This window comes from Macrobrachium rosenbergii, chromosome 16 (genome assembly GCF_040412425.1).
Source record: "Macrobrachium rosenbergii isolate ZJJX-2024 chromosome 16, ASM4041242v1, whole genome shotgun sequence".
NCBI classification, from domain to species: Eukaryota; Metazoa; Arthropoda; class Malacostraca; order Decapoda; family Palaemonidae; genus Macrobrachium; species Macrobrachium rosenbergii.
In genome coordinates this window covers 1295064-1321681 of record NC_089756.1, presented here as the reverse complement: position 1 = coordinate 1321681, position 26618 = coordinate 1295064, and the positions used below count along the sequence as shown (strand labels likewise).

The 26618-nt window shown below is 38.7% G+C and overlaps 1 protein-coding gene across 1 annotated transcript in view; it reads right to left on the bottom strand.

Moving 5' to 3' along the window:
- LOC136847042 (activating signal cointegrator 1 complex subunit 1-like) overlaps positions 1-26618 on the bottom strand; it is a 193257-nt gene that overhangs the window by 9879 nt on the left and 156760 nt on the right. Inside the window, exons 5-7 of the mRNA XM_067118278.1 lie at positions 15713-15876; positions 14635-14801; positions 14193-14335 (exon numbers count right to left, since the gene is read on the bottom strand). Coding sequence (XP_066974379.1) covers positions 14193-14335; positions 14635-14801; positions 15713-15876 — 474 coding nt within the window. The remainder of the gene's footprint in view (positions 1-14192; positions 14336-14634; positions 14802-15712; positions 15877-26618) is intronic.

Genomic DNA, 26618 nt, shown 5'->3' with positions numbered 1-26618 from the left:
GTTTGTATGGTACTCAAAGGAGGGAGTCCGATACTGCAGAGATGACACCCAGTGATCAAAGACTAGCGTCCACCACTTGAAGACCAGAGCCCAGCTTTCAATTGGAAATTGAGGTCAAAAAAGAACAGCAGTGTTTCCAGAAGAGACAGGCGATCAACACAATAAACCAATAATATATCATATAAACAGTCTAAGATGACAAATAAAACAGCCAAATTTACCTAAAAACAGACAAAAAGATATAAAACAAACGAAAAAACTCTCAAGATTGCCGGTTACTTGACGTATCACAAAATAGTCAAGGGATTAGTTAACAAAAGACACAACAGTAACAGGATAAATCAATAATATATATAAACAGTCTAAGACGACAAATAAAACAACCAAACTTACCTAAAAACAGGTAAAAGAAGCAAAACACAAACAAACAAACGACCAGGATGACTGATGAAATGTCACTAATGATGGGTAATTGTCACGAAAAAAACAAAAAAGTTATTCTCAATAACTCATGACTTCCAGCAGCAAGTACCACTGCCAAAAATATGATGTAGCAGGAGATATCTTGAAGAAGCCTTAAAACAACACTGTGGATCAGGAGACATCTCATATTAGTCCTATATTAGCATTTAACTTTTTTAAAGAGATATCTCATGGTAAATCCAAAATTTTTAGAACAGTGATCACAAGATATCTTGGGTTAGTCTAATAATAAGGGGTTAACCAGCACGCCCATCATATTGATGGCCTACTCCCTAGGCTCCGAGAGGTTTTCCACCCTCTCCTAAGAAGTATCATCCCTCCTCGAAAAAGAAACCATTGAAGTGGTCGAAGCACCTGCTCTCTGGGGTTCTACAGTTGGCTGTTTGTAGTCCCCAAGGTCTCAGGAGGCTGGAGGTCAGTTCTGGACGTAAGTGCCTCGAATTTGTATGTCCACAAAACCAGATTCAGAATGGAAACCAGCCAATCCATCCTAGCATCCATTCGCCAGGGGGATTTGATGATTTCAATAGACATGAGGGACACATACTTCCATGTCCATCAGGAATCGAAGTTCTTAAGGTTCGTATTTCAGAACAGGGTGTATCAGCTCAGGGTCCTTTGCTTTGGCCTGTCCATGGCTCCCCAGGTTTTCACGTGAGTCTCAGCTCTCATAGTGAAATGGTTACATCTGATGGGGGTCAAGATTTCGCTCTACCTAGACGACTGGCTTCTTCATTCTCAATTGAAGATGTGTACGGAGGACCTTCAAAAGACCCTTCTTCTAGCCCAGGAATTGGGCCTCTTAACCCTCTAACGTCGAGCCTCTATTTACAAAAGTGTCTGTCGTATGCCGGCGGCGTTCGGGAATTAGCGCCGAAGCGGAAAAAAAGTTCTTTTCAAAAAATCACAGCACGCTTAGTTTTTAAGATTAAGAGTTCATTTTTGGCTCCTTTTTTTTGTCATTGCCTGAAGTTTAGTATGCAACCATCAGAAATGAAAAAAAATATAATTTTCATATATAAATATTGAAATATATGACAGCGCGAAAAAAAAATTTCATATATAATTGTATACAAATCGCGCTGTGAGCAAAACGGTTGAAGCTAATAAGTTTTTTTTCTTTGTATTGTACACTAAATTGCAATGATTTTGGTATATAACAAATTGTAAAATGATCAAAGCAACACAGAGAAAATATTATCACAAAATGATGCATGAATTCGTAACGCGCGGACGTACAAAAAAAGTTTTTTTTCAAAAATTCACCATAAATCGAAATATTGTGCTAGAGACTTCCCGTTTGTTGCAAAATGAAGGTAATTGATTGAATATTACTAAACTGTAAGTGTTTTTGCTTATAATTGCAGTTTTTGACCATTTCGGTTGAGTTAAAGTTGACCGAAAGTAGAATTTTTTCTATTTATCGTGATTTATATGAAAATATTTCAAAACTGATAAAAGCTACAACCATGAGTTATTTTTTGTTGTATTCTACATGAAATTGTGCACATTTCCATACGTAAAACTTTATGTAACGACTAAAATAAAACGGTGCAAACATTACGACAAAGTGATGAAAGAATTTCTGAGATGTTCGGCCGAGTGACCGCGCGGACGTAAGGAAAAAGTTTTTTAAAAAATTCACCATAAATCGAAATATTGTGCTAGAGACTTCCAGTTTGTTGCAAAATGAAGGTACACGATTGAATATTACTAGAATGTAAGAGTTTTAGCTTACAATTGCGTTTTTCGATCATTTCGGTCGAGTTAAAGTTGACCAAAGGTTGAAATTTTGGCACATCATGATTTATATGAAAATATTTCAGAACACATAAAAGATACAACCATGAGCTATTTTCTGTTGTATTCTACATGAAATTGCACGCATTTTCATATGTAAAACTTTATGTAACGACTAATATAAAACGGTGCAAACATTACGACAAAGTGACGAAAGAATTTCTGAGATGTTAGGCCGAGTTACCGCGCGCGGATGTAAGGAAAAAGTTTCTTTTTTTAATTCACCATAAATCGAAATATTGTGCTAGAGACTTCCAGTCTGTTCTAAATGAAGGTACATGATTGAATATTACTAGAATGTACGAGTTTTAGCTTACAATTGCGTTTTTCGATCATTTCAGTCGAGTTAAAGTTGACCAAAGGTTGAAATTTTGGCACTTATCGTGATTTATATGAAAATATTTCAAAACTGATAAAAACTACAACCATGATTTATTTTCTGTTGTATTCTACATGAAATTGCACACATTTCCATATATAAAACTTTATGTAATGACTAATATAAAACGGTGCAAACATTACGACAAAGTGACGAAAGAATTTCTGAGATGTTCGGCAAAGTTTTTTCAAAAATTCACCATAAATCGAAATATTGTGCTAGAGACTTCCAATTTGTTGGAAAATGAAAGTACATGACTGAATATTACTAGAATGTAAGAGTTTTAGCTTACAATTGCGTTTTTCGACCATTTCGGTCGAGTTAAAGTTGACCAAAGGTTGAAATTTTGGCACTTATCGTGATTTATATGGAAATATTTCAAAACTGATAGAAGCTACAACCATGAGTTATTTTCTGTTGTATTCTACATGAAATTGTGCATATTTCCATATATAAAACTTTATGTAACGACTAATATAAACAGGTGTAAACATTACGACAAAATGACGAAAGAATTTCTGAAATTTTTGCCCAAGTTACTGCGCGGACGTAAGGAAAAAGTTTTTTTCAAAAATTCACCATAAATCGAAATATTGTTCTAGAGACTTCCAATTTGTTGCAAAATGAAGGCAAATGATTGAATATTACTAGAATGTAAGAGTTTTAGCTTACAATTGCGTTTTTCGACCATTTCTGTTGAGTCAAAATTGACTGAAGGTTGAAATTTTTTGTAGTCGATGTACGGTACATCCACTCGGCACCCAACAGACAATTTTAGTCGACGTACGCTACGTCCAGTCGGCGTTTAAGGGTTAATAAACTTTCAGAAGTCCCAACTGACTCCTCAGGACATATTTGGGGATGAGGATAAACTCTCTCACTTTTTGAGTTTTTCCTCCCCAAAAGGATAGAATCTTGCCTCAGAAGGTGGACAAATTCCTCTCCCTTCAAGTCCTGCTCTGTGAACAGTTGGATGAGTTTACTAGGGACCCCTTGTCCATGGAACAATTCATAACTCTGGGAAGGCTACACATGAGGAATTTACAATTTTATCTAAGAGTCAATTCAGACAGGAAGAAGTATCCGGGCACTTTCGTTTTCCCAATGACTCAGGAAATCAAAGAGGACCTGCTCTGGTGGAAATCAAGAGACAAACACTCTCCAGGGAAATTGCTCCTTCCCCTGAGCCCTGCCCTAGTGTTTTATTCAGATGCTTCAGACCTAGGTTGGGTAGCTCTCCTGGGAGACAGGGAGGTCTCCGGGATTTGGACTCCAGAACAGAGGAAATGGCAAATAAACATAAAGGAGCTGAAAGCAATTCACTGGGGATTGCAAGCATTTGCTCTATAAGTGTTCAGAAAAACAGTGACAGTCCATTCGGACAATACCAAGGCACTGTCTTATGTGAAGAAGCGGGGCGGGGGACACACTCACTTACCTGTTGGAGGCAGCAAGAGCCCTTCTCTTATGGGCAGACCAAAACCAGACAAAGATCCTAATTAGATTTGTTCTGGGAAGGTTAAATGTTTTAGCAGACGAACTGAGCCGCCAAAATCAAGTTCTCCCTACAGAGCGGACACTAGACCCTTTAGTGTGTCTAAAACCTTCGAAACTGAGGGGAAAGCCAGTTCTGAATCTGTTCGCAACTGCCAAGAACCATCGTCTTCCTCTGTATTGTTCGCCAGAACCTGATCTGCCACATGGGCGACAGATGCAATGCTCATAGCTGGTCGGACAAAGATCTTTATGCCTATTTCAATGTGGGACTCAGCTATGTAATTACTTGGTAAATTGCTTATATAAAAATGGCGTTTTTATAATAAAACGGGGTTTGAACCTGAAGGGAAATGAAAACCCTATTTTTAGTCTGGGAGCCGCGAGAGCCTCATGCAGTTACATCTGCCTTAGGCAGCGCCCCGGCTATATCCCTTATCAGAGAACTTATAGCACAGGGTTGGCATGTATTCATTCCGGTTAACAGAAGCTTGTCACTAATGTGATAGGATATCAGGTCTCGGGGGGTCTGCACTTTGACCCCTATCCACCGCATTGATGAATCAATTCATGGCTAAACATCTCCACTGGTTACACCTTTCCATTTGCGCTTCCATGGCTAGTTCGAATGAATTGGGTCAAAACACGACTACGCATCTACTGCGCATGCGCATGTTGCCAACCCAATGTAGGAATAGCCGCGCCTCCCTAAAAGGTTATACTCCCTGCAAATGAAAGGGGTGGGCATAACCCAATATACTTAATGCTAACTGGGAGGGTCTGAGGCTCTCGCGGCTCCCAGACTAAAAATAGGGTTTTCATTTCCCTTCGGGTTCAAACCCCGTTTTTTAGTCAAAGGGAGCTGCGAGAGCCTCATGCAGGTGTACCAGAGAACATTTTAAAGAGGCTTTTGTATATTTATAAAGCTGTCAAACATCATTTGACAGGGAGGATGGACTTTTAGCCACTATCCCTAACCAAAAAAGCTTTTTCGCTTCCCTAGGGTTCAAACCGAAATCTAAAATCCTTTCCCTTTACGGCTGTAACAGCCCACCCTTTAAGCTGTCTCCAAAGAGACTGTGTATTGGTGAAGAGCAAAAGAAATAGACTATAATAGGAAAAAATAACCTACCGGTTTTTAAAACACTCACTCACTTTAAAGGAAGAGTTCCTCTTGCCAGCCAATTCACCTTCTGGGCGTCCTTATCTCTTGCCTACGACTTTGCCAAGGGATATGCACGCAGTTTGGACACCTCGTATTTGTTTAACATAGTGTTTGACAAACACTCCATGCCCAGACCACCCCCTGTACTTGGATACGTCCTCCATACTAAAGTTACCGAAAAAGGCAAGTGAGGCTGAGTACTTACGGAGGTCATGTGACTTTGGGTCTGAAACGCATAGATCTACAATTAACTTACAAATACTGGTTCTGAGGCTTTCTAGGCAAAGTGGGGTGCTTTCGTTTAGTACCAAAAAGAGGGGCCCTTGCGAGATATGGTTGATGCGATCAAGGTACTTTTTCACTGTGGCCACTGGACACAGCTTCAGATTAGAGGGCAAAGAAGGGATAACTACGGGTTTCCGTCTATGAAACGGATTCTCATTTTTAGCTAAAAATTCTCCGAATGAAAAGGTCACTTTATTCTTTCCGAAAGAACAAAACTGATCTCCTCTTTTTAGTGCATGGATCTCTGCTGATCTGGCTTCCATCGCCAGGCCCACTAAAAACAACGTTTTTTCTAACAAAAATTTCATATTATTGTCTGAACGTCTGTTCAGAGCAGCTAGGACTATATCTAGATCCCATGATAATTCACATGGTTGTTCACTCGGCCTGCGGAGAGCCATTGATTTCATCATCATTTCAAACACTTCTGAATGCACCTCTACTCCGAATCCATACCTTAAAGGAACCGCAAGGGCCGCCTTGTGATTTTTAATTGTGGAGGAAGCCAACTTTTTCACGTCAAATAAAAACACAAAGAACTCCCCCACGAAGTTATTATCGATGGTAGTTGGTTTACGGTCCCTAACAAATGAGACAAATTTGTTCCACACTGACTGATACTGTTTGGCGGATTTCCCCTTAATATTAGTGATTAAGAATTCCCTGACTTCAGGTGACCATTCCATGAAGCACAGGGATCTGAGAAAGTCCACACATGAGGGCTTTTCGTCAGAAAGGAGGAGGCGTAGACAGTTATCCCTTGAACCTGCTGGGAAAGAATAGGAAGATGTAGTGGCTTGTGATGAAAAGTCAGCTTCTGTAGGGTTGGAAACCAAGGGCTGTTTGGCCACATTGGAGCAATCACTACTCCCCTCCCCTTGAACTCCTTGAGGAGTTGTACTACTTTCATTAATAAATTCATTGGGGGAAACAGATAAATGTTCCCCAGCAGGTTCCAGTCCAGCGAAAGCGCGTCTCTGGCCACTGCTCGAAGGTCGTGATAGGGGGTGACAAAATTCGGTAATTTGTGATTGTCGCGTGTTGCGAACAGATCTACCTGAAGATACGGGTGATCTTGGTGGATCCCGCTGAATGACCCGCTGTCCAATTCCCACTCCCCTTCCTGGGCTTTGAATCTGGAGAGGGAGTCCGCTAGGACATTCTGAGCTCCCGCAAGATGGGATGCTGACAGAGTCCATTTCTTCACCTGAGCTAATCTCATGATCCCCAGCAATATATGATTCAATCAATGGCTTTGACCTTGATCCCCCACGTTTCAAGCATTGTACCACTGGCTTGTTGTCTATGAACAACTGAATGTGAGATCCCCTCTTGGGTTTCAGTCCCTTGAGTGACAGGAGCACTGCCATCATTTCTTTGATATTGATATGGCAAGATTTGAGGGCTCCCGACCACTTCCCGGACACTTTGTTTTGATCTGAGTGTCCCCCCATCCGTCCTTCGCCGAAGCATCCGTATGAATGGTCACTGAGACTGGTTTCGGGACTAGCCGGACTGAAGATTTCAGGGCCTGATTCGATGCCCACGGTTTGAGCATTGTCTTGCACCTCCTTTTCATAAGGACCTTGTGGTCTCTGAATGATTTGTTTGCCTTTAAAATGAGAATCCGGTTCAAATCCTTCAAAGTCGTTTTCAAGACTGGATCTACTATTGATGCAAATAGGAGTTTACCCTGCAGCACTTCTAGGTTCCTTCTGGAAAAACTCTTGGCTTTTCTGAACCTCTTTACCTGATCTACTATTGACCTCCTGGAGGTCTCTGGTAGGGCTAGCTTTCCGCTTTCTAGACACCATTGTAGGCCTAGCCATCTGAACTTCTTTTCTGGCTTCAGCCGTGACTTTTCCCAGTTGATTAGGAACCCGAAGTCCTGCAAGGTCTGAACTACTATTCAGGACGCTTCTAGACACTCTTCTATCGATTCCGCCCAGATCAGCCAATCGTCCAGATACGCCATGACATTCACCCCCTGTAGTCTTAGTTGTTCTAAGATCACTTTGGTCAATTTCGTGAACACTCTGGGGGCTACATTGAGGCCGAATGGCACCACTTTGAATCTGTACGACTGGCGACCTAGACGGAATCCTACATACTGGCGAAAAAGAGGTTGGATTGGAATGTGCCAATATGCATCTTTCAAGTCGATAGAAGAGGTGTAGCTGTCCTTTGACAAGGTATGTCTTATCTGATCTATCATCAGCATTTTGAATTTGGGACAGTTTATTGCTTTGTTGAGGACAGAGAGGTCCAGAATGACTCTCCTTTCCTGAGAGTCCCTCTTTGGAACACTGAACAGCCTCCCCTGGAACCTGATAAAGTGGCATTTCTCTATTGTGTCCTTTATTAGCATTTTGTTCACAAATAGGATTGACGCTTTTGTGTTGCGCTGATGAAAGTATTTGTTGCGGAAGGGGCCCTTCCAATCCCAGCGCAGACCTTTTGATACCACTTGATAGGCCCAAGGGGACACCTTCCAGGCTTCCTGGAACCTCTTCAGTCTGCCCCCCACCTGAAATGTCTCATTGGTTGAATTGACCTCTACCATCACCTCGTCTTCCCGTTACCTTTCTTCCCTCGAAAGGATCCGCCTCTTCCACGACCGCCTCGAGCCTCCTGGAACTGCCTAAATTGGGATTGTTGAGATGGCAGTGCACTGCTGCCCTTCAAGGATGGCTGAGAGTGCGGCATAGGGAATTGTTTCTGGGAAGAGGGACCTTGTCCTGGGTCTTGCACAGGAAGAGCTGGTGCTTTAAAAGCCTTCTTATATTGTTGCTGCTTCCTGCATTTTACCCCCCTTGGGTCTGCTTCCGGGTCATATCCTAGTAACTCCTCAAATTTGATACCTCGGTGGGTAGCAATATTATTCAGCTTGGTTACTAGGTCCCTAGGGAAGAGGTCAATACACATAGGGGAGGCTAAGAGGAGCTCCTTTACTGGCATAGACTTCTGGTCAGCAAATTTTAGGGCTTGACGTCTAAGTTTTAATTTGGACGCCGCCCAAGCCTCCAGAAGGTGAATGAAGATTGGGCCCATGTTCCGAATTTGTAACCTTGGGAGCACTGAATCTCTTTGCTGGTCACAGCGGTATGCATGAGATTCCATTAATGTCAAGGTTGTAATGCACGGCATTAACCTTTAAACGCTGACTGGACGTATCATACGTCGACTAAAATTGTCTGTCGGGTGCCGAGTGGACATACCGTACGTCGACTACAAAAAATTTCAACCTTCGGTCAACTTTGACTTGACCGAAATGGTCGAAAAATGCAATTGTAAGCTAAAACTCTTACATTCTAGTAATATTCAATCATTTACCTTCATTTTGCAACAAATTGGAAGTCTCTAGAACAATATTTCGATTTATGGTGAATTTTTGAAAAAAACTTTTTCCTTACGTCTGCGCGGTAACTCGGCCGAAAATTTCAGAAATTCTTTTGTCATTTTGTCGTAATTTTTGCACTGTTTTATATTAGCCGTTACATAAAGTTTTATATATGAAAATGTGCACAATTTCATGTAAAATACAGAAAAATACAATCCATGGTTGTAGCTTTTATCAGTTTGGAAATATTTTCATATAAATCACGATAACTGCCAAAATTTCAACCTTCGGTCAACTTTGACTCGACCGAAATGGTAAAAAAAAGCAATTGTAAGCTAAAAATCTTACATTCTAGTAATATTCAATCATTTACCTTCATTTTCCAACAAATTGGAAGTCTCTAGCACAATATTTCTATTTATGGTGAATTTTTGAAAAAAAAAGTTTTTCCTTCCGTCAGCGCCAGAAATTCTTTCGTCACTTTGTCGTAATGTTTGCACCGTTTTATGTTAGTCATTACATAAAGTTTTATACATGGAAATGTGCGCAATTTCATGTAGAATACAACAGAAAATAACTCATGGTTGTAGCTTTTATCAGTTTTGAAATATTTTCATATAAATCATGATAACTGCCAAAATTTCAACCTTCGGTCAACTGTAACTCGACCGAAATGGTCGATAAACGCAATTGTAAGCTAAAACTCTTACATTTTAGTAATATTCAATCATTTACCTTCATTTTGCAATAAATTGGAAGTCTCTAGCACAATATTTCGATTTATGGTGAATTTTTGAAAAAAACATTTTCCTTACGTCTGCGCGGTAACTCGGCCGAACATCTCGGAAATTCTTTAGTAACGTTGTCGTAATGTTTGCACCGTTTTATATTAGTCGTTACATAAACTTTTATATATGAAAATGTGCGCAATTTCATGTAGAATACAACAGAAAATAACTCATGGTTGTAGCTTTTATCAGTTTTGAAATATTTTCATATAAATCACAATAAATAGAAAAAATTTGACTTTTGGTCAACTTTAACTCGACCGAAATGGTCGAAAACTGCAATTGTAAACTAAAACACTTACAGTCTAGTAATATTCAATCAATTAGCTTCATTTTTCAACAAACGGGAAGTCTCTAGCACAATATTTCGATTTATGGTGAATTTTTGAAAAAAACTTTTTTTTACGTCCGAGCGTTACGAATTCATGCATCATTTTGTGATAATATTTTCTCTGTGTTGCTTTGATCGTTTTACAATTTCTTATATACCAAAATCATTGCAATTTAGTGTACAATACAAAGAAAACAACAATAACCCGTTAGCTTTAACCGTTTTGCTCACAGCACGATTTGTATAAAATTATATATGAACATTTTTTTTGTGCTGTCATATATTTCAATATTTATATATGATAATATATTTTTTTCATTTCTGATGGTTGCATACTAAACTTCAGGCAATGACAAAAAAGGAGCCAAAAATGAACTCTTAATCTTAAAAACTAAGAGTGCTGTGATTTTTTGAAAAAAACACTTTTTTTCCGCTTCGGCGCTAACTCCCAAACGCCGCCGGCATACGGGAGACGTTTTTGTAAGTAGAGGCTTGGCGTTAGAGGGTTAATAGTTTCCTCAGATCGAACTCCTGAACACACAGGGTGTCGGCAAGGTAAGGAGTGTCCGCAAAAAAGCATGAACGGGCATGGTTTGCTAGAAATTTGCCTTTCTTCATCACCTCTGTGAAGCCTGCTAATGGTTTTGTTAGATCATCCATGGGATCTGGCAGAACTGTTCCAAAGTCCTGGAGTTCCTTTACAGAGAACTTCGTCCCATGGGCGGCTGACTCTACCCAGTTCTTTTCCAAAGATTTGAACAGTTTATTGGTGATAGATGGGAACTTCTCACCAACTGGTACTTTCCAGGCAGGAAGGTTCCTAGCAAGAACCTGGGTGCCCAGAGCACTACCTCCCAGGTCCTGGCAGATGTTAGAAAGGAAGCCCTTCGCCTGATCCTGGGTAAAAATCATGGTTTCCTCCGGTACCACAGCCAGAGTCTTAGGTGTTTGGCATCGAAATCGAAACTTACTACCTTTGAAGTGGACAAAAGGTTTTGCAAACTCTAACCTAGTTAGAGGGGTGCATACATCACTATCATAGAAGATGCCATCCACCGCTCTAGCTAGCCGTGATGCCACCACCCAGGGATTAAACTGCTCTGGCTCGTCCTCCACCATTCTCAAATCTGGGAAATCATCTATATTAATGGGTGGATCTGACACTTGTGCTTGCTCCAGAGTCTGTCCCTGAGCCCCTGTATCCAAAGATTTTGCAAGTACTAGTTCTATCAACTTGTCCAGCTTTGATTCCATTGCAGACATCCTAGCTTCTTGTGCCGCAAACTTTCTCTTAGTAGAAGCAGTTGTGCGGACTGAAACATTATCCTCAGCGATGTCCATAGGAGTCGATTTACTAGGGATGCTGCCAGGAAGCAGTTGATCTATTGGAGGTCGAGGCTCAGCATCAGATAGATCCCCCTCATCATCCAGATTTTCAGATTCTCCCAAATCGATTTCATCCCCTGGTATGAAGGGGGCACCACAGTGGATGCATTAGGATCCACCACGACATCATCAGGTGAGTTCTCATAACCCTGATCGACTGAATTCTGGCCGTGGGGAAGAGAAAATCTCTTACACCTTTGTCTGGCAAATAGCCAAGAGGACCTTTTGGGCCGATTTTGGAGAAGCCTCTTACCTATGATCTTAAATGTTGTATATTAATATTTGCCATAGAGCCAGAAACAGTGTGATCGCCCGTACGAGCCCATGACAGCCACTCAGTACATATGTCACACCCTTCCGGACTCCAGTAGCACACCCCCGACAAAACTCATGCTGAGTCTTGATGGAGTCTATCCGTTTCTTACAGGCGGCATTAGCGCACTTATTTGGCAACGCCTATAAAAGAAAATAATACTATGAAACACCCCTAAAATGTTTTAGGAACTATGTTATATAAGCCATTACATCATGAGAAAAAATGAGCATATAGTTTTTATATTCTCGAATGAGGTGACATTCATTCTACCATCTCTTTTTATATTCTCGAATGAGGTGACATTCATTCTACTATCTTGAATGGCTGGATTCATGCCCAGTCGACATCCCTGTTCAAGGCTCGTCTCCAATGGGCGCTAGGCACAGGGGAAAAAAAGGGGAGTTACTCACTGGGGGAGAGCTACAACTGAAGGGCGATCTATGATCACGAACAAGGAAGTCGAATAGTATTGGGATTATGTCAGTTCTATGACAGAGCAACAGGTAAATCCATGCCATTCGAGTCGAGGGTATCATACACCAAGAATATGTGCTACCATGTAGGCATAGCCTAGACTGGGGGATCTATGTATATCCAATATAGGACATCGATCGCCCCAGACGAATAACGTTGGCAAGAATCGATACTCACGACTTCATTGGTGCATGGCAACAACCTTACAGCTAATAGAATGACATATCTTTATTTGAGTTCATAACTCATTTCTATATTACACTATTCGACATAAAAGAGCTCCTATTTCGAATCAATTCGACATAAAAAAGTTACTATTTCGAATCAATTCGTCATGAGAAAAGCTACTATTTCGAAATAATTCGACTTGAGGTATCTGGTAACTTGACTGGGAGCCAGTGTATCATATGCGATTTTCGTTACAAAACGATTCTGAGTTGAAGGCTTCGACAGAGCTTCGATGGAACCTTCTAGAATGTTCCAGAAGCCCGCATCACTTTTCCACACTGACAATGGGATATAAATCGGAGGTTTTACATGAAAAACTCTATCAAAATGTCCAAAACATAGTCAAGTCACACAAACAACACTAAAAGGAATTACCTCAAGTACCGAAAGCGGCTATCATCCGCTTCGGTAAACCTAAAAGTAGCAAAGGTTAGCCTAACTTTAGTGCTAGCACTAGCGTTCGGGCTATCGATAATTTCATAACAAGCAGGTTTATATAAACTTTCCAAGCATGTTTAGCAGTTCACGCTAGGGTTTTTTGACATGCTGAATCTAAAAATCCTACCCTAACCTATGCTTTTCGCTTTAATTAAGGCAGAATCCTAGCCTAAATACGGGTAGCGGTATGACGCTCCTGAGCCATCATTTCGGACACTAAAAAATATATGAAAATATTAGTTAAGCAGGACTACATTTTGTGATTGCGGTAGGGCAGGTACTTATCTTATTCCCCGTTGACTGAGATGAAGACTCCATGCTAAATAAAGGTGATAATCCTTCAAATTACGCCGGAAAAGATTTTACCACACACACCAAAAAGCGTGGCTAGAAAAACATTGGGTTGGCAACATGCGCAGTAGATGCGTAGTCGCATTTTGACCCAATTCATTCGAACTAGCCATGGAAGCGCAAATGGAAAGGTGTAACCAGTGGAGATATTTAGCCATGAATTGATTCATCAATGCGGCGGATAGGGGGTCAAAGTGCAGACCCCCCGAGACCTGATATCCTATCACAATAGTGACAAGCTTCCGTTAACCGGAATGAATACGTGCCAACCCTGTGCTATAAGTTCTCTGATAAGGGATTTAGCCAGGGCGCTGCCTAAGGCAGACGTAACTGCATGAGGCTCTTGCAGCTCCCTTTAACTAAAAAATAAAGTTTTACACATACTTAACAAGTAATTACGTGATCAGAGCCCTCCCTCCTTCCCTCGCATGGACAGGAAGGCATACAGTAAACATATTGAGCTCTTTGCTGAGCTGGTTCCTCTCTTACCCCAAAAGTGGGGGGGGGGTTTAGTCGCCTAGCCAAAACAAAAAGTAGCACTACTGTGAAATTCAAAATTCTAGCTGACGATGAGTTGAAACTTATAGCTTTGTAATTACTTGGTAAGTATATATAAAACTTTATTTTATTTTAAAAAGTAATTTTATCATGAAAATAACATATTAACTTTCCTTTGGATTTATTGTAAATTTTGGGTAGTATGCAGAATAGGGAGACTGGGATATTCAGTGTTTTATGGGGGGTCCAGCAGGAGTGAAGCACCCCCGGCCAGGTCAGGACACGGTGCCCTAACTGAGATTAGTAAGGTAAGGTCTGTTTAGTCAGGACACGGCATTCTAAGAGAGGTTAGGATTTCTTACATCTACCCCCGTCTTCCTACTCCGTATCCGCTCCTAAATATCAATGACAGATCCGATATTGCTCCTGGCCATACCTCTAATATCTGTTTTGCAGCAAATGACTCTCTCTCTTTTCCAACTCTGTTATCCGTAATCCCCTCTTCTTTTTCCTGACGGAAGAGTGTGTTCATAAGGGTTACGTGTAACTTTACTCTTTCATGCTGGCGACTCACAACACCTGATCAGAAAGAACACAGACAACAACACTGTCAAATAAATAATTTATTGGCAAGGCCTTCTTTTTCTCTATATTAGAAGCTTAACCAGACCATCAAGTTAAGTTTGAGACTTACTGAGCTGGCCAAAAGGATTTGTTCTTAACAATTATGAACTGAGGCAACACGGAGTTGAATTTTAATAGAAAGAAAACTTGCTGTACAGCATAATACTGATGGCAAGGGACTGCCTGTTACTGAAAGGAAATAAATTTATAACTTGCAAGATCTTGTGCTTCATGTATGGGTCCAACTGATTTACCTGCATTGACAAACTGGTCCACAAGGGAATCGGCAATAGTCTGCAAAGACAGACCCCAAGAAAGAGAGTGAACCTGACCGTACAAAACATCAACTTCATTTGGGTCATCGTTCATATACTCAATGCCTTTCATCTCCACTTTCAGTTTTTCCTCAGACAGATGTTTCCTGAAATAAGAGAAATTACTTGTCTCCACTACTGCACTTTAAAAGATGCAGGTGGTGAATGCACTGAACTTAATTCCTGCACTGAACTTAATTCCTTTTTGAATTATTATATATACTGTATATATATATATATATATATATATATATATATATATATATATATATATATATATATATATATATATATATATATATATATATATATAATATATATATATATAGTATATATATATATATATATATATATATATATATATATATATATATATATATATATATATATATATATATATATATATATATAATATATATATATATATATATATATATATATATATATATATATATATATATATATATATATATATATATATATATATATATATATATATATATATATATATATATATATATATATATATATATATATATATATATATATATATATATATATATATATATATATATATATATATATATATATATATATATATATATATATATATATATATATATATATATATATATATATATATATATATATATATATATATATATATATATATATATATATACAGTACTGGAGAAACAAATCCACAGTTATGTATAGGTACAAGTATATTTAAAAATAAATATATATAGAAAGCTTTCAGGAATCAAACTATATATATTTATTTTTAAATACACTTGTACCCATACACTTTGGATTTGTTTCTCCATTTCAGGACTCATGCTACTATGAATATTTTTTATATATATTGCTACCCTTCCAAACTAGGTAAAAATTGTAAGGTTAAAATAGTAACCAAGGTCTTGATGAGTACAACTCTAGAAAGGAATATGCACATGTCACAAACAAAGGAATATCTATCAGTTGATAGCAGAGTGTGATGTAAAAAAAAAAAACCCACCTCAACACATTTTCTGAACATGTATCTAAAACTTCAATGGCTCGTCGTCGTTCCCTGTCATCTGCTAAGACCATAACGCAAAGGGTCAAATGTAGCTTTGCAGGATCTTGAAAGAGACTTCCATCAACGCCTCTCTCATTACCAAACTTTTCAAGTACTTGTCTCTGAAAGGAAAAAGTAGATGATTCTGATTATGACCTAGATATCTCTTGTCAGTACAGTACAAGAAAAGAAAGTGCAAATGGTGATTTGCTATTTGTTGAACATCTTGTAATCTATGCTCAGATTCAGAGGTCTAAAACTTATCATCAAACTTTTGAGAGAATGGTCTTAAAGTTTTCTCCCTCTTTTGAGAGAAAATACTGTTTTTCCAGATGTGCTTAGCTTATGCTTACTTTCCATTTGTTCCAATTAATTTCCCCTGTGAGAGGATTCCACCTTCAGTGTACTGTACTGGTGTGATACCCTGTGGATGATACTTAAGCTGTTTTGCACTGTCCCTTTGATCTCCAACTGCATCATTTAATGCCTTTTACTTCTCATCCATTCCCTATGGTCACTTTCGACTTCGCTGTCCACTCTATTTAATGTTACCTTGCTCCATCTTTCACTTTCCACTTCAGAACAAGTCCTTTGGGCAAGCCCTGAGAGATTCTGATTCCAAGTGTGATTGACTCAATCGTCTCATTAAACGCAATAAAATATTCTAATGAATTTCTATTAGCTTTTGTTTCCTGTGCTCATAAATTTCCACTTCCTTGATGCTGTATATAACATATTATGATCAGAAACTTAATTTAAACTTACTGAAGGCTTTTTCAATGGACATGGGCTTATATTAATTATTAACCTACTGTATTTGGTAATTGCATGTTGCCCCAATTTTTACATTGCTGCAAAAAAAATCTTAAGGGGTGCTCTTTCTAGAAAATTACTATGTGCATAGACAGAATAAAGATCAAGAAGAACCCTGTTCCTTTATTAAACTGAATCAGATGATGCAGTACACATATTCTAGTACTTAACTAGTCACCAGTGTTCCTTATGGCACCCTACAAGACCCTCTGTTCTATGTCTGTAACAGTCATCACAAGATATGGAAAATACAAAAGGACAGATGTAGGTCTGCAATTTTCAGAGCCTAGTGACTAAGTGCCCTACTTTCATAATCTACATAAAGTCCTATAGAACAATGTTCATATTATTCTCACTCCATCCCATACCTCACATTGCTTGTGGCAAGGATCTGAATCATATGTGTCCTCAACATGGAAGGTTGTTTCTATTGCTGACCATGGTCATAGACCTCTAGAAAGTGGATAACCTTTCATGCCTTTCTTAGAGCAACAGTGAACAACATCTGTCCACTAGATCCAAAAAGGAAGTTAACTGAACACCAATACAAAGGGTGACAGCTTAAATGTGTGTAACAACAAACTTTGTTTGTCTCACTGTCAACTTAATTCTTTTGGCAATCGTGACATCAAGCACATATGGTAAGTCACTTACAGGAAGAACAGTGAATCTGACATTCACCTTTGGCATTTAGGGGGCTCACTCTGATGCCCTAACTTTCCCATCAAATTCCTAAGCATACTGCAATTTCATATAAGTAACTTACCAAGTAATTACATAGCTAATATATCTACCTCATGCGGCAACTTTTTTAATCTAGCGGTAGCGCTTCTTTTGTTTTTATGTAGGTGACAGCCCTGCCCACTATCGGGGAAAACAGGAACAACCTAGCTGCCATGATTCAATTTGTTTCTGCCATCCGTGGTGTAAACAATGTGCCATTTGCAGCAGCTTTTTTTAATTTTCCCGTAGTTTATTCGTACTTGGTGAAGTACGACTGTTTTGTTCTGGTTGCGCTCAGGCTATAGGCAGTATATTTTTGGCAGTTTTGATTAGTTTTCAATACATTACTTAGAATGATTAATTCCAGCATTCGCTGTTGTAGTGAGTTAGGCTGCAAGGATAGACTAACTAAAGCTTGTTATGATCTTCATATAATCTGTGCTAAATGTAGGGGGCAAGATTGCAATGTTGATAAGACCTGTAAAGAGTGTTAAATGTGGGAGAATAAACAGTGGAAGGTTCTTAAGTCTCATTTAGATAAGTCTGAGAGAGATAGAAAGAGGAAAGCTGCTTCTAGAGCTGAAGAATGCTCTCATAGTCTAGAGACTACACCAAAACCTAGTTTAGAGGTTAGCCCTGTTACTCTCCCTTCTACTCCTATTCCTGCTGTTTCTCATACTCCTTGCCTTCCTATTGAACAATCTTCTCCTCCCTTGCCCGGCTCCCACGCTTCCGATCCTAATACCATCGCCAGTCTTGAGTCAAGATTTGACAAGAAGCTTAATCTAGTAGTAAGTACTGTTGCTGATTAGGGGGCTTCTCTTAAAATGATTATGGATAAAGTGTTTTCCGAGAAAGTGCAGAGTGATAGTGCAGTGCAAGTAGAGGAAGCGGTTATCTGCGAGACCACCAAGAGGCAAGGCCCGTGGGATCTGACATCATGACGTGATGACGTCGACCCTGGTAGTCCGACATTAGCTTAGCGAGTCTTTCTCTCTCGAGCTTCCTTCCTGTACATCATTTGAGTACGAGGTTTTCTTGTGGTTCTGTCGTTTTATTTGTTAATTGGACCGTAAACCTTGCATGGCATAATGAAGTAGCCTGCCATGGATATATCTTGTGTGTTTTATTGTACGAACTTACTATGGTAAGCAGGCAAACTCAACACTAAGTTCCCTACAACAAGTGTTTGACTTTTGCCTCTGGATAACATGATGATACCTAGCGCTGAATAATCCTTCGGATTCCAGTGCTTGTCTTTAAGCCTAAATTTCATTTTCCATTCCATTCAACAGGATAACCTTTGACTGCAATATAGTCTGTATTCATCACACTAAAACCAGCCCTACGCCACGCCAGGAGTGCAAACAAACATAGGTTTGTCCGATAAGGTAACATTAAGTTAGGCCTCTGCAAGTATAGCCTACACCCAGGTATAGCATAAGAAGGCTGTAGCCTGAAAAAGGGATTTAGGTAGGTGTTGTGAACAGCAAGGTAAAGCGCAATGTAAAGAAAGACTGGTTTAGCCTAGATTGAATTTTAGTAGGAATTCTATAAACTAACTTAACAGAATCGAATGGTAATTTTTTTTAAGACTCCAGCCAGCCATTTTTGCATGAAAAACATTTTGGGTTTTCATGCAAAAATGGCTAATAGATGATAGGGCACTAAACAAACCTAAAAATACCAACCTAACGTAATCTAGGGGTGTTTACTGGTTACAGTTTTCCCGTATTATCTATGGAGGGGGTGGGGGGCTGGTATTGTCCTACCTTATAAAACGTAATTTGATTAACCCTTTAACGCCGACTGGACGTATTTGATGTCGACAAAAGTTGTCTGTCGAGTGCCGAGTGGACTAAAATACGTTGACTACAAAAGGTTTTTTTAAATATTCGCGGAAAAATACTTATAGACCTCGTTAGCGAAAAATTTTAAATCACGCGCCTTGAGGGATGCTGGGAGTTTACGGATCACGCTGTTGTTTTGTTTACAAGCATGACCCAGCTGCGCATGTGCGAATTTCTTCCTTATCCCAAAAGAAGGCATCAGCTAACTCTGCTGAAAATCTCAGAAATTCTTTAGTCACTTTGTCGTAATTTTTGCACAGTTTTCTATTAGCCTTTACATAAAGTTTTATATATAAAAATGTGCGCAATTTCATGTAGAATACAACAAAAAAATAATTCATGGTAGTAGCTTTTACCAATTTTGACATATTTTCATATAAATCACGATAAGTGCCAAAATTTCAACCTTCGGTCAACTTTGACTTGACCGAAATGGTCGAAAAATGCAATTGTAAGCTAAAACTCTTACATTCTAGTAATATTCAATCATTTACCTTCATTTTGCAACAAACGAGAAGTCTCTAGTACAATATTTCGATTTATGGTGAATTTTTGAAAAAAACTTTTTCCTTATCTCCGTACACGCTAACTCTGCTGAAAATCTCAGAAATTCTTTAGTTACTTTGTCGTAATTTTTGCACTGTTTTCTATTAGCCGTTACATAAAGCTTTATATATTAAAATGTGTGCAATTTCATGTAGAATACAACAAAAAATAACTCATGGTTGTAGCTTTTATCAATTTTGACATATTTTCATATAAATCATGATAAGTGCCAAAATTTCAACCTTCAGTCAACTTTGACTCGACCGAAATGGTCGAAAAATGCAATTGTAAGCTAAAACTCTTACATCAGATTAATATTCAATCATTTACCTTCATTTTGCAACAAACAAGAAGTCTCTAGCACAATATTTCGATTTATGGTGAATTTTTGAAAAAAACTTTTTCCTTACGTCCGCTCTAACTCTGCTGAAAATCTTGTAAGAGCCTGACGCTGTCTCTTCCAAACACGTGCGTGTTCGTGTGTTCATCGTCCATCGGAGTGGACAAGACAACAAGAGCATCTCGTTTTTTTTCTCTAAAGGAATGCGATTTCAACCATACAATATTTCCGTCTGTTTCTCCCTAACCATTGTTGTCTTGATGTGTGTACAATCACCACTACTTGCATTGCCATGCAAGCATTCTAATCATGTACTCATAATGTTCCAACGAATCTTCTGTATCAAACTGTGTGTATGTTTCTGTTTGTGAAGACGCCAAACGTCTCGCCACTCCGATGGACGACGAACACACACGTGTTTGGAAGAGACGGCGTCAGGCTCTTACAATCTCAGAAATTCTTGTCACTTTGTCGTAATTTTTGCACAGTTTTCTATTAGCTGTTACACAAAGTTTTATATAAGAAAATGTGTGCAATTTCATGTAGAATACAACAAAAAAATAACTAAATGGTTGTAGCTTTTATCAATTTTGAAATATTTTCATATAAATCACGGTAAGTGCCAAAATTTCAACCTTCGGTCAACTTTAACTCGACCGAAATGGTCGAAAAATGCAATTGTAAGCTAAAACTCTTACATTCTAGTAATATTCAATCATTTACCTTCATTTTGCAACAAACGAGAAGCCTCTAGCACAATATTTCGATTTATGGTGAATTTTTTAAATAAACTTTTTCCTTACCTCCGCACGCACTAACTCTGCTGAAAATCTCAGAATTTCTTTAGTCACTTTGTCGTAATTTTTGCACCGTTTTATATTAGTCGTTACATAAAGTTTTATATATGAAAATGTGTGCAATTTCATGTAGAATACAACAAAAAAACTACTCATGGTGGTAGCTTTTATCAGTTTTGAAATATTTTCATATAAATCATGATAAGTGCCAAAATTTCAACCTTCGGTCAACTTTGACTCAACCGAAATGGTTGAAAAATGCAATTGTAAGCTAAAATCTTACATTCTAGTAATATTCAATCATTTACCTTCATTTTGCAACAAACGGGAAGTCTCTACCACAATATTTCGATTTATGGTGAATTTTTGAAAAAAACTTTCTTTTATGTCCACACGTTACGAATTCATGCATCATTTTGTGATAATATTTTCTCTGTGTTCCTTTGATCATTTTACAATTTGTTATATACCAAAATCATCGCAATTTAGTGTACAATACAATGAAAAAAAACTCATTAGCTTTAACCGTTTTGCCTACAGTGCGATTTGTATACAATTACATATGAAATTTTTTTTTTTGCGCTGTCATATATTCAAATATTTATATATGATAATGATTTTTTTTTCATTTCTGATGGTTGCATACTAAACTTCAGGCAACGAGAAATAAAGGAGCCAAAAATGAAATCTTGATCTTAAAAACTAAGCGTGCTGTGATTTTTTGAAAAAAACTTTCTTTCCGCTTCGGTGCTAACTCTCAAACCCTGCCGGCATACGGCAGACACTTTTGTAAATAGAGGCTTGGCGTTTAAGGGTTAATGATTTTTCTCTGTTATTAGGCATTTGCAAAGGTCATGTATTGAGATGAAATTTTTTGTTTTGATGTGCTTTACCCAAGAAAAATATAAATTATAATGTGGGAGTTGGCTGGAGTCTTCTGAAAAATAACCAAATCTAACATAGGCTAGCCTACGTCAAACAATTCCCAGTGTAGCCTATGTCACAGAACTCTCAGTGTAGCCTATGTCACAGAATTCCATTGCAGGACTTAGCAAGAGCTTTGGAAATGGCACAGACATAGAAGCTACAGGTTCATCACAAGTGGATGTACAGTATAGTGATCAGGAAATAAGCAACTTACCATTGCCATCAGTCAAAGGTAAGGGACAAACCTTACTGGACCTACATTGGTTAAGGTGAATCAAAATTAAACTAGGGTTACAGGTACAAAACAGAAGGGATGTAAATAACTAACCTAACCTCATGGCATTACTATGTTTTAATGCTTATATATACATGTACAGATATTAAAAGATAATCTTTCCTCTTCCACAGGTAACAGTTGAGTACAGATTAATTGAAAAAGCATACTGTACGACACAATACCCTACCTACATTGAAGGCTAACTGCACAGTACATTAGTTTGTTCATGTTTCTGAAGTACGGGACTTAGGAGATTTAAAGATTCCTACAGAAGTTCATGATACGAATATCATTGAGCAGATATTGAATAACTTGCAGAGAGCTGACATTGCTGAGTGTATTTCTAAAACCTGCAATAGCATTGCTGTTATATAAGCAGTTAAAGTTAAGTATACCTTAGTTTTACCAGACCACTGAGCTGATTAACAGCTCTCCTAGGGCTGGCCCGAAGGATTAGACTTATTTTATGTGGCTAAGAACCAACTGGTTACTTAGCAACGGGACCTACAGCTTATTGTGGAATCCGAACCACATTATAGCGAGAAATGAATTTCTATCACCAGAAATAAATTCCTCTAACTCTTCATCAGCCGGCCGCGGGCTGCGGGAATTGAACTCCGGCCCATCGAGTGACAGTCTGAAGCTCAATCGACTTGGCCAACAAAGGGCATTTATAAGAGCAGTGATTTCATATTTGGCAATAATTTTAGATGATCAGTCAACACTTGCCTCTGCTGAAATTCATATCTGAACACCTACAGTTAATGACTGAATAAATATGATTATTCATCAGACCTGGTACTATTGTCTTCTTTGTTTTGTAATTTTTCCCCTCAAAGTTATAGACTCTTGAGAGATAAGAAATTCCTAATACTGTACTGCCGAGGTACTCTACCATTGGGAGTGTGTCTCCAAACAGTTTACGCCAGCTTCAGAACAAAATGACTCAAATTTTCTGATGTACATAAGAATAAATGTAAATCATTACTACCCAATGACAAAACAGCGGTACTGACAATGGATGAAACTCACTTGAAACCATATTTTGATTATAAAGGCGGAAATTCAGTACACTTGTTGAGATGTACCAGGAATAATTGGCTTGGCCAGAAGGATACATATAAAACAATGAAGTTCCCACAGTTCTCCTTTAATGGAAATCATATTTTAGAAAATGAGATTTATTATGCACCATTCAGCTCTGAAAAAACTTCATGAGATAGAAGATGGGTTACTCTTGAAACATTATTATAAACTGCCATTGTGAAAAGCATTCTCCTCATCCAACTTTGAGAAACAAAGTGTTCATTTAGCTTTACAAATAATCAGTGAGTATCTCATTCAAGCTATACTAACTCTTGGAAGAAATCAGTGTTTCCCTTTTTATTCAGAAGTTGCAGGATATGTAAAAATTTTTTTACATTACATTTGATGGACAACAATGAATGTAAAATCCCCATATAAAGGTCAAAGGTTAAATAATAAATATGCTGCTCCTATAAGTCATGAAGGTAACTGTACAGAAAAAATAGCAAAATTAATAACATTGGCTTCTAACGTTTCATTGAATAATTATTGTTCCAAAGAAAATAACTATATTGTAGCTAACAAAAAGTTGAATAAAAGAGAAAGTTAAAAACTTTAACTAGCAAATAATAGCTGTATGTAAAAGATAATAAAATAAGAAGAGAAAGTTAGAAATTTCAACTAGCAAATAATAGCTGAATGTAAAAGACAATAAATAAATTATTTCATTCACATGTAGTAGAGTAAACCAATGCACTGCCATCTTGTAATTTGATGTGAACACTATGTATAAACATTTTTTAATACAATATTAAACATGCTTGTACTTCGGTATGTACTATATTGTAACTAAATAAAATGTTTTGGTTCAGTATTTTATATTAATCTCTTAACCTGTGTTTCGACTTAATATTATTTGGTGTACGCAAATTAGTGTAGATGCAAAAATTAAGGAAATTAACTTATTACCATGACTGGTAAACAACAAATTGTCTATGTTAGTGACGTTTTGTTTACATTTCTTTCGTCTCGCAAGGTAGTCAGTGCTAGCGACTCGGACTACCGTTGCTTACGTCACAAAACATTGAACAGGCCTTGTCTCTCGGTGGTCTTGCTATCTGTCCTGTTGGTTCTCCTAGACCAAGGTCCCTGTCCTACTCCCCCAAACCTGGGAGAAGACACCAAAAGTTCAAGGAAGGCTGATGGGGTTTTCCCATGGGTAGCTGCCCTCTCAGCCGTTCCTGTCATTAACTCCCAGGTGTTGGCAGACAGCCACCACTAAGGCTTGTCCAAGGATATCCATCTGTTGCCCTCCAGCAGTTCAGATGACTACGGTGTGGACAGAAAACGCTGCAAACGTTACCTGGACTCTTCTCGACCCCTTAAGTGCCCTTCTAAGGACCTTGGTGGCATCCACATCCTCTGCCTGTTAAGTGGTACAAGCAGACCCCGAGCAGTCCCAGACCATCTTGCAGTTACTCCTTGGATCCTTCTGTACTTGTCCCTGTCCATCAGCACCCACCTGTGTCTCCCTGGGACAGTCCAAGACCTTCTTACCAGAGTGCCCGGCTTATGGTCCAGAGTGCCCACATCTGGCTCCCAAGCACCCAGCGACCGCTCCTAAGTGCCCGGCGCCCCATCCTGAGCACCCAGTGCCGGCTTCTGAGCACCCGGCACCTGCTCCTGGGCGCCCATAGCCTTTTTTGTCCTCTTAGAGGTCGGTCTCCTATGCCTCCTCCCGTTAGCCCTCCAGCACCGTCTCCTTTGCCTTTGGACCCTGATGAACCTGCTCTGGTTCCTAGTAAGCAACAGTTAGCCAATTATGGGCTTACTGAAAAAAGCTCCTTCCACTCCTAAGCCTGCTCAGGATGGCCACCTGTCTCTGATTTCCCTGGAAGAAGAGACTGACCAAGAACCTCCTTCTCCTTTGGCATATGCTGCCCTACTGCAGTATTTGATGGTGAATTTTCCTTCCTTTTTCACCCCAGCTGCCCCATCCTTGCCTGCCTCGACATTCTTAGTGAGGAACCAGCCGGATGACAGCACATGCCTCCTGAAGATGGTCCTTTCATCCTCCTCTCATAAATCATTTAAGGAAGTAGGAGACCGGCTTTCTTCCAAAAGAGAGCAGGGTAAAGCATCTTTCGCCTTTCCTCCTTCTCGTCTGATTTGCAGGAGGTACTTGTCCTATGTGACCGGGGAAGCTCTTTCTTTGGGAGTCACTGCCTCCTCCCAAGAGGATTTCTCCAGTTTAATTGACTTCTCTCATTGATCTGCTTTTTCATTGGCCAAGATCATGTTTTCGCCAGCAGAACTGGTTCATCTAGCGAAGGATCAAAGTTTTTGAAGTCCTCAGTTTCCTTGATTGGGTTGTGGGTGCACTGGCCAAGAAAATTGAGGACCATCAAGCTCTTGCTTCAGATATCACCTCGGATGGGCTTGGAGTTCTGTCCTGTGCAGACAAAGCTGTTAGAGATTGTTCTCTAGAGCTTTCCGCCCTTGTTACTTTTGGGGTACTGAAGAAACGAGAATTCTGGTGCTCTTTTACTTCTAAGGGAGTTACCCAGACCCAATAGTTATTTTCTGTTGTATTCTACATGATATTGCGCACATTTCCATTTATAAAACTTTATGTAACGACTAATATAAACCGGTGCAAACATTACGACAAAGTGACGAAAGAATTTCTGAGATGTTCGGCAGAGTTACAGCGCGCGGACGTAAGGGAAAAGTTTTTTCAAAAATTCACCATAAATCGAAATATTATGCTACAGACTTCTAATTTGTTGCAAAATGAAAGTACATGACTGAATATTACTAGAATGTAAGAGTTTTAGCTTACAATTGCGTTTTTCGATCATTTCGGTCGAGTTAAAGTTGACCGAAGGTTGAAATTTTGGCACTTATCATGATTTAGATGAAAATATTTCAAAACTGATAACAGCTACAACCATGAGTTATTTTCTGTTGTATTCTACATGAAATTGCGCACATTTCCATATATAAAATTTTATGCAACGACTAATATAAAACGGTGCAAACATTACGACAAAGTGACGAAAGAATTTCTGAGATGTTCAGCAGAGTTACCGTGTGCGGACGTAAGGGAAAAGTTTTTTCAAAAATTCACCATAAATCAAAATATTGTGCTACAGACTTCCAATTTGTTGCAAAATGAAGGTACATGACTGAATATTACTAGAATGTAAGAGTTTTAGCTTACAATTGCGTTTTTCGATCATTTCGGTCGAAGTTAAAGTTGACCAAAGGTTGAAATTTTGGCAATTATCGTGATTTATATGGAAATATTTCAAAACTGATAGAAGCTACAACCATGAGTTATTTTCTGTTGTATTCTACATGAAATTGCGCACATTTCCATATATACAACTTTATGTAACAACTAATATAAACCGGTGCAAACATTACGACAAAATGACGAAAGAATTTATGAAATTTTCGGCGGAGTTACCCCACGGACGTAAGGAAAAATTTTTTCAAAAATTCACCATAAATTGAAATATTGTGCTAGAGACTTCCAATTTGTTGCAAAATGAAGGTAAAT